This window comes from Scylla paramamosain, chromosome 22, assembly GCF_035594125.1.
Source record: "Scylla paramamosain isolate STU-SP2022 chromosome 22, ASM3559412v1, whole genome shotgun sequence".
In the NCBI taxonomy this organism is placed as follows: Eukaryota; Metazoa; Arthropoda; class Malacostraca; order Decapoda; family Portunidae; genus Scylla; species Scylla paramamosain.
In genome coordinates, this window is record NC_087172.1 from 4,460,001 (window position 1) to 4,470,000 (window position 10,000).

General features: G+C 37.5%; 1 protein-coding gene across 1 annotated transcript in view; it reads right to left on the bottom strand.

Annotated features, from left to right (window-relative positions):
- Window positions 1-10,000, bottom strand: part of LOC135111459 (transient receptor potential cation channel subfamily V member 5-like) — a 110,820-nt gene that overhangs the window by 96,050 nt on the left and 4,770 nt on the right. The window contains 1 exon segment of the mRNA XM_064024752.1: window positions 8,257-8,513. Within this exon segment, the coding sequence (XP_063880822.1) occupies window positions 8,257-8,344 (88 nt within the window). The 5' untranslated portion in view covers window positions 8,345-8,513.

A 10,000-nucleotide genomic window follows, 5' to 3' on the forward strand; every position in this document is an offset into this window, starting at 1 on the left:
GGCAACTAATGATATCTGCGTCCTTTAAAGATAGTCCTGCTGAGAGAGTAAAGAGTTTAAGAGTACCGTAAGAATACCATAAGAATTGAGTTTGTAGTGCAATCGTGCTCAGAAGACGAGTACTTTCTTCCCTTTTTTCTTTCTTTTTTTTTTTTCTTGCTGTGCCCTAATGCTAAGTCCTCAGATCTGCTGTCAATAATCCCTAACATTTGATTCATTATAAACAGATCACAGGACTACTAATGACTGAGGGAGAAAAACTAAACACATTAGAAGTTTGTATGATATGTTACTCAACAGCTGTTGACAGTGACTATACCGAGACCTAACACGCACACACACACACACACACACACACACACACACAATACCCCTTCCCTCTCTATCTCTCTCTGCCTGTCTCACACAGCCAAACAAACTAAAAGCAACACACAACAACAGATATTAATGAGACGCCGCTGCATCAGGCTCACAAAAGCACTCAAAGTCGTCACGCTCAGGTAAGAAAACACATACAAGAAAACGTTTCCGTTCTCAAGATATTGCCGGTGAGCTGAGGAAGTGTTTACGAGGAGCATCCATCACTGCGCTTTGTTCTTAGGTGATATGAAGGGAGAGGCTTGTGTCAGAGAGAGAGAGAGAGAGAGAGAGAGAGAGAGAGAGAGAGAGAGAGAGAGAGAGAGAGAGAGAGAGAGAGAGAGAGAGAGAGAGAGAGAGAGTGTGTTATTCAGCCCGCCAGCCACCAAACCAGCCAGCCATTCAGTCCGTCAGTCAGTCAGACCAGTACATCCATCAGGCTGCGAGACACACCGTAATCCTGCGGTGATCAAGACCCGAACCCCGTCACATGTCGATAAGCACGTCCGTTGACCCGAAACACAACCAAGGCCGTGGTGATGCAAGCAGGAGACAAGCAGCACATAAGCAGGGCCACAAACACCGCCAACTCAAGTCACCTGAGGTTACGATGGAGCTACTGGTGGTGGTGACACAAACAAGGTCAGTGTAGCATATGGAAGTTCAGTGGCGCATATAGGCAAACAAGGACTCGCTAAGGGAGGAAGAAGACAAGACCTCATTAACATTGGGCTCCTCTTGTTTATCTCCGTGATACAATTAGTAGCTTATTGTCGTTTTACTGGGCCAGGGAAAGGGGAGAGCTCACGGAGTTTAAGGGAGGGTGCTGAGAGGAGAGGTAAGGAGGAGGGGAAGGGTATACGTAATACCAGGTGAAGAGGAAAAGGATTGCAGCAGAGATGGTTGTGGGAGGAATAAGGTTTTAGAGGTGTCGTGTTACAAGGAAGGAGGAAGGAGGGGAAGGCTGCAGGCTGGAAGTAGGTGGCGGTGAACACCGTTATGGGAGAAGCAAAAGAGTGTAAGGTGAAGTGGTGGAGGAAAAAAGTACAGGGGAGCAGGGGAGAGATGAGGGAGAGAGAAAAAAACAGTCGGGGTGGAGTGTTAAGAGCAAGTGATAGGGAGGAGGAACAGTGAAAAGGTCTGGAAGAAAAACGACACTAGCTTGAAATGTAGGTAGGAACCGAAAGGAAAGGAGAACAGCAAAGGAAGAATTTAATTTTCAACCCCTTCACTGATATTTGGCACATCTTTCTTCTTTCTTCTTGTTCCACAGCCACCTCTAAACATCATATTGTCTAGGAATTATAATATCTAATTTTTAATCCCCTTTCTTATTGATCCTCATAAATATTTCATACATTGATTTTTTTTTTCTTTTTAAATGCTGTGAATTGTTGCATACCATATTGAAAGGGTTAAAGAACAGGAAGAGTTATTGAGGACAGGATAGGTATGCCAGCAGACGTGACAGTACTGCATAAAGGGTAGTGACGCAATGAGAATGGCATGGTATCGAAGGAGCGTGAAAAGGGAGTGTAGGCGAGAGGCGCAGGAGGAAGAATGCGTATGTAACTTTAGGGAAGATGCTTGAACTGTAACATAAACTGTAATGGGTTTTTGTTCTTTATGAGCAAGTGTGAGATGTGGAAGGATGGGACAAAATGGTGCAAGGTGGTGATGGATATGTACGTACAAGAATATATTCTGTAAAACTTCTGCGCCGCACCAAGGTGAAGCGACACGGTTGTCTAGTGGTGTTTCTGTGATTTTAGTGACACATTAAAGAAAATTTTACATTATTAACAGGAGAAGCATTCTTGAAAACCTGGCTAATCATCTCTGTGGCCTTTGAGAATAGTAATGGTGAGAGAGTAAATCGGTTCTTGTCCTTGTCTGGCTGTGTATGTATGTGTGTGTGTGTGTGTGTGTGTGTGTGTGTGTGTGTGTGTGTGTGTGTGTGTGTGTGTGTGTGTGTGTGTGTGTGTGTGTGTGTGTGTGTGTGTGTGTGTGTGTGTGTGAGAGAGAGAGAGAGAGAGAGAGAGAGAGAGAGAGAGAGAGAGAGAGAGAGAGAGAGAGAGAGAGAGAGAGAGAGAGAGAGAGAGAGAGAGAGAGAGAGAGAGAGAGAGAGAGAGAGATCTGCAGGAAGCCTGTTAGAAAAAGGAAATGAAATGAACTGTAGAAGCAGAGGTGGAAATGAAAAGAATATAATAAGGAAATGAAGGTAATGGCGGAGATTGAGAGAATATGGAAGTGAGTGAGTGGACAAAAAAATAAGACATAAAAATGGAATGGATGACAGAGAGATAAAGAAGAGATGAAAGTGTGTAGATACAAAGGCGATATATAGGAGGTTTACAGGACAGGTGAAGACAAAGAAGATGAACAGAAGATGGCAAGGTGTGTGGAAACAAAGACGAAGATGACGAAGAGGTAAACGTGGACATGAAAGATGGGAAGACAAAGGAGAGGAGGTCAAAAGGGGGAAGAAGAAGAAAAAAAGGAGGTAAAAGTGTATATATGTGGAAACAAAGATGAAGAAAAAGAGAAAACGATGGGGTTAGCAAAGCGTCGGAATAGAGAGAGAAAAAAAAAAACAGCGTTAAGTTGTGTAGAGACGAAAGTGAAGAGACAGAAAATTTACAGGACAGGCAAAGGAAAAGAGGATGAAGAAGTGGCAAGGTGAGTGAAAGCAAAAACTTTAGATGAGTAAGAGGTAAACAGAGATCAAGAAATGGCGAAAAAAAAAAAAAAAGAATTGGAGATCGAGAGGGAGAAGATGAGAAGGAGGTAGAAGTGTGAGACAAAGAATGACATGAGGAGAAAGAGATGACAGAATCGGCAAGGCGTAAAAGTAGAAAGAAAAACAGTGATAAGTTAGAGTTGCCTTGCGCGCACACACAAACACACACAAGAAAAGAGGAACTCAGAAGAATGAAGGCGTGTGCTATTACAAAAGATATACGCCGAAACGTAATCTGATCTGAAATGTATGAGTAGAAGAAAGAAACAGCAATATGTTACAGTAGCCTTGATCAAGAACGTCCCCTAAGCCAAGTCTGTAATGCGAGGCGACGAGTCTTTCTATACATGGAAAGAAGAATCGTTCGTCTCCTGCCTGCCTGCCTGTCTGCCTGCCTGCCTGTCTGCCTGCCTGCCTGCCTGCCTGCCTGCCTGCCTGCCTGCCTGCCTGCCAGCCTGCCTCCTGATCCACTTCACCTGATGACAAAGGCATTGAGCCTGAGTGACTTTTGCTCTGGAGGTAAAGAAAAATACTGGCTATGAAAGAATGAAAATAGAAGCAAGTAAAGAAAAAAACGGGATATTGAAGAAAACAACGAAAAAAGGAAAAGCTATAAAAGAAACTAATGAAAAGGAGAAAAATGTTGAAATAAAGAACGAAATTACAAGGAAAGAGAAGAGGTAACGACAGGGGGAAACAGAGACGAAGAAAAAAAAGCTAACGGAAAAAATAATAGAAACATTTTAAGAAAAGCATTAAAAAGAATGTAAAAATAAGGAAAACAAAGGAAGAAAAATAATGGAAAATTAATCTACAATGACGACACTCTCCCCTACACTAAGAAACGAAACACTAACACAGATAAAACGAATTAAAAGAGAGAAAAAAGCAAAAAAAAAAAAAGAAGAAAGACAATGAAAAAGAGAAACAAAGCAGAAACAATAAAACAAATGTACCGTGACTTCTTTTGATAACCTAATGTAGCAAGCGAATAAAAAGAATAAGAAAGAACGAGTGACAAATTTAAATAATGGTGAATAAAGAATTACAGAGAAAAGGAAGAAAGCAATAGGAGAGTAAAAACGGATGCAGGAAAGAAAAAAGGAAAAAGATAGAGATAGATAGATAGATAGATACGTAGGTGAATAGATAGACTGACTGATTAATAAAAGGAGAGAAGGAAAAGAAAAAAGAAAGAAAGAAAGAAAGAAAGAAAGAAAGAAAGAACGAAAGAAAGAAAGAACAAAAGAAAGGAAGAACAAAAGAAAGGAAAAGAAAAAAAGGAAAGGAAAACAAAAGAAAAAGAAAAAAAGAAATTGGAAAGAATAAAAGAAGCAAAAAAAGAAAACAGGCATAAAATAGAATAAACTAAGGAAGTATATAAAACATGACAAAAAAATCGTCAAATCATATATTAAAAAAAAAAAAAAAAAGTAAAATGGCAGTGGCTGAGAAATGGATTTAACATATAATAAGAAAACAACAAAGAAGGAGAGAAGAGAGGGAAGAAGAAGTAGACAAGACGCGCAACAAGTAAGCGTAAAAAGGTTAAAAAAACAAAAACAAAAAAACAAGGAAAACAAGTAAAAAAATCTTACTACCCAAGCCACGCCATTTATGCCTTTCAGCCACTTCAGCCACACACACACACACACACACACACACACACACACACACACTCTCTCTCTCTCTCTGACACATACACCTACACAGTAATCACTAGAACAAACCAGACACATGAAGTTCGCGCGCCAGACACAGGCCAGTATTTAAAACCGCTTTGCTATCTCACCACAATTATTTTCAAAGGTCACAGAGATGATTAGCCGGGTTTTCACGAATCTTTCCCCCTGGAAATGACGTAGATGCTTCGTTAATATGTCACTAGAATCATAAAAAACACCGCTAAACACCTGCGTCACTTCAACTAGAGTTTTTAGGTGCGCGCAGAAGTGTTGCAGATCATGGGACTTAAACACCGAACACCACTTGCGCTCTGGACTGCGTCACGCCCTCGCTGCGCCACACCACGTCGCAAATGCTCCCTACTCTGCACGGCACAGCTTCCTCGTACACGTAGTCACAGTGAGTTATGGAATCATACAGTTACATGGATATAAAAAGCAGGAATAATTATAGAACGTTTCAGCAGTAATCGGCGCAGCAAAAAACGTTTAGCAGAGGGCACGTTGGTTGGCTGGTCTGGTATACAAATGCGAGTGGATGTTTGTGTTAAATATCCATGAATTGAACTGGAAAAAGGAAAAAAACGTATGTGTGTATGTTTCTGGCTACGTTTTTAGTATTTGTAGCATTCGATTTTCGTTTTATTTTCGTTTTTTTTTTTCATTTTTTTCACTTTTTTTTTTACTTTGTCTTATCTCATTAGCACTTTTTTTTTAGTATAGTTCTCGTTAAGTAAAAAAAAAAGTATGTAAGTATGTACGTACCCTGTCATTCTGTTTACTGTCTGTTGTATTCAATTTTGCCTTATTTCACACTTTTACTTTTGCTGGGGAATGGGGGGGGGGGGTGGGGGCGTAATTATTATTTTTTTTTTTTGTCTCATATGGCATTTTCTTTAGTTTATATTTGTATTCCATTTACCATCATGTGTATAGGAAAAACGTTTGCATGTGCCTAACTGTCTATTTACTGTTCTGTAGTATTTAATTTTGCTCTTTTTTATTTCATTTTTTGCTAATATTTTTGTCTCACTTAACACTATTTGCTTTAAGTATCCATTAATTTATTCGTTAAGTAAAACAGAAAACGACGTCCTACTTATCTATTTATCATTTGTAGTATTTTATTTTGCTTTATTTTCTATTTCATTTTTCATTTTTTTTTTTTTTGTCTCATTTAGTCTACCTTTGTATTTGTTTATTTATTGTTAACAAAAAAAAGTGTGTCCGTGTGATTACATTTACTTTTATGCCATTCAATACTTTTTTCTCGTTTATATTTTTATTTGTTAACTTCTTGTATATAAACTCTCTATTTACAGTTTGTAGGTTTTAATTTAGATTTATTTTGCATTTCTTTTTTTTGCTAATAATTTTCGTCTTATTTAAGGTATTTTAGTTTATATTTGTATTTGTTTATTTGTCGTTAAGTGAAAAGAAACGTACGAACGAATATATGCGTCTAATTTATTGAGTGTGACATCATACTTTGCTTTATTTTCCATTTCCTCTTTGCTCATAAGTTTACCTCACATTATTTTTTTTTCTTTGTATTCGTCTTTTCATTGTTAGGTTGTTTTTAGATATGTGTTCACTTTTTTTTCACTTGTTTTAACTTATTTTTAACTTACTTTTTTTTTTCTTTTTTATCCATTTCATATCACTTCACGTTTATATTTCTTTTCAGTTTATATATCTAACTATTTCTGTCATCTATTCATATTCATGGCTATTTTTTTCTTTTTTTTTTTTTTGCATCTCTTTATTCTTTTACTTTTACTTTAATATGTTTCTATCTATTCATTAAGTTATTTACACTACAAGGCGGCGAACTTCAAAGAGGGACGTTCCTTCCCTCACAGGCTTCCTGCCTACATGTCGTTATTGATAACAAATCTAGGTTACTCCCTTCAGATCTAAAACATTGAGTTTGCAATCCCACTTAAATGTCAGCTTCTTTCGTACAGCAAAAATAATGTATCAGAGAATTTACCTCTATCTGAAGAGAAACATTCACAATTTTATTTAAGAAAGTAATATAACTGCAACACTAAAAAGGAGGTTTATTAAAGATCTAAGTTAATGACACATAAAACATTTAGATATAAGTGAAAGGAAAAGAAAAATCAATCATGATACGTAATTACATGAATAGAAATACCAAAAGAAAAAAGAATGATATGTATTGATGAATAATAAATTACTTAGTATGTAAGAAAAAATATACAGCTAATAAAAACAACTTTTAAAAAATATGTGACACGGTTTTAAAATATCAAATATACACAAGTGTTAAAAGTAAGAACACCAATCATAAAATTACAGTAAATTTTGATGTAAGGGATGGACATTATGATTTCGTCACGATAAATAACCAATACAATCAACGAATATCAATTAAGTAGAAAAGTTAAAAGAAAAACGCGTATCAATTAGGAAAATGTTGTCAACTGTAATAGAGAAAAGGTCCATTACAATTCCACAGCAGTAAAAAACTGACATAAGCAACAAAAATTAAAAGCAAAACATTTAAATAAAACCAATACCCGTCATGCCTTTGAAATATTTACAGAGCAGAACGTTAAAAGTAAGAATATGAACGAAGAAACTGCAGCAAATTGTAGCATGAAAAGAAAGACACACATGTACAATAATTTCACCATGATGAATAATCATAATATAACCAACACAAACAACAAAAAAGAAGGTTAAAAAAAATGAAAAACTAAATTACCGTCAACAAATCTTTTAAAGTATTAATAAGACAGAAATATTATAATCTTAATAATAAAGATACAGCAAATGAGTCCAATTATAAAAAAAAAATGCACATTAAAATCTCACAACGATGTATAGAAAATAGAGGCATAAGAATTATATTAAGCCTTCTTTTAGGATATTAACAAAGGAAGAATGTTAAAATATTATCAATAAAAAAATTAGCAAATTTAAATATGAAAAAAAGGTCAGAACAGCATAACAAATAAAAAAAATCATATTGCCACGAGAAATAAATAAAACGAGCAACAATATACATGCAGGCAATAAACTGCAACAAAAAATAAAAGCAACATCAATCACTCATGAAAAATACTAATTAGAAGCAAAATGGATTAACTTCTCCACCCTCAAGATACACTCAGTTCAAAGGCAGAAAGTCATTCTTCGCTCCCTCCAAAGAAAAATCATATCACCACGGAAATAATTAATGCAAGCAACAACAAAAAACATCATTAATTAATTAACTGAAAATGCTAATTAGATAGATAGATAGATAGATAGATAGATAGATAGAGAGAGAGAGAGAGAGAGAGAGAGAGAGAGAGAGAGAGAGAGAGAGAGAGAGAGAGAGAGAGAGAGAAAAAAAAATCTTAATATTTCCATCTCAAGATACAAAAAATTCAGAAGCAGAAAACCATTACAGTCACGTCACAAATACTTAACATTCAAACAAAGCAACATTGCCACACTTACCATTCAGATCCACCAGGCTGTACATCTCCACCACCGCATTGGCCTGAGCCTTGACCCCCGAGGTCACGGAGCTTTCGGTATTACCCATGGCGAGGTTAGGTCACACACACGTCACAAGGGGCAGCAGGAAGAGCGTCACAGCAGGAGAGGTGGCGGTAGGTAAGCCAGTTAAGTCATCACAGGTAATGCATCACAAGGCTTGTTGAATCGTCCAGACAATTAGTAGTACATGTTTGTGACTGATTAGATGGGTTCACCTGATTAATTATTATTATTATAATTATTACTATTATCATTATTACTACTACTACTACTACTACTACTACTACTACTACTACTACTACTACTACTACTACTACTACTACTACTACTAGTACTACTACTACTATTACTACTAGTACTATTCTTATTATGTTATTATTATTGTTGTTGTTGTTGTTGTTGTTGTTGTTGTTGGTGGTGGTGGTGGTGGTGGTGGTGGTGGTGGTGGTGCTGTTGTTGTTGTTGTTGTCGTTGTTGTCGTTGTTGTCGTTGTTGTTGTTGTTGTTGTTGTTTGATGTTGTTGTTGTTGTTGTTCTTGTTGCTGATGATGATGATTATTATTACCAATAGTGTATCAGTTCCTTTTTCTTTCCGATTTAAACTTGAATAAATATCGTCTGTGTGTGTGTGTGTGTGTGTGTGTGTGTGTGTGTGTGTGTGTGTGTGTGTGTGTGTGTGTGTGTGTGTGTGTGTGTGTGTGTGTGTGTGTGAGTGCACGTATATGTGCGTGTGTGTAACTATGCTCATGTGTGGGTGGGTGCATGATAACGTACAGTGCTGGCTTGCGTGCGTACCTGCATCTGTGTGTGTGTGTGTGTGTGTGTGTGTGTGTGTGTGTGTGTGTGTGTGTGGTGAGGAGGCAGTAGGGGGATATACGAAGGGAGAGGAGCAGGGGAGTGGGTCCAGGAGTAAGCCAGCGAGCCACCTGTTCCCTCCACCTGGATCAATACTGGTTAAAATCCTCACCTGACCTCACTTCCCTCCCTCACCAGCTGAGAGAGAGAGAGAGAGAGAGAGAGAGAGAGAGAGAGAGAGAGAGAGAGAGAGAGAGAGAGAGAGAGAGAGAGAGATTATATAGCCTCCTTTCTCTATCTTTATTACGCCCCGCTACAAATGACCCACCCACAAATCTTACTCAATAAGTACACATTATTCTTCGTTTACGTTATGATGGCAAATGTTTATGTACGTGTGAATTACTGACAATCACACACACACACACACACAGAATTTACGTTAATCCACCAGGAAGGTTCTGTTCTACTCTCTCTCTCTCTCTCTCTCTCTCTCTCTCTCTCTCTCTCTCTCTCTCTCTCTCTCTCTCTCTCTCTCTCTTGCTCGCTCGCTCGCTCTGTGAAATATGCAAACGAAATTTTCCACTTCTTCCTTTTAATGAATTGATTTAACTTAACTAGAATACAGTTCTTTCGCTTTCCTCTTTTTCGTCCCACATTACGATCCTTCCTGTTTTGTGTCTCAGGAAGTATTTCATTAGCAGCATTATGTTAACTTGATTTTCCCGCAACACCATCAACAACAACACCTGCTGCTGCTTCTGCTATTCCTCCTCCTTCTACTACTACTACTACTACTACTAATACTACTATTACTACTACTACTACTACTACTACTACTACTACTACTACCACTACTACTACTACTACTACTACTACTACTACTACTACTACTACTAATAATAATA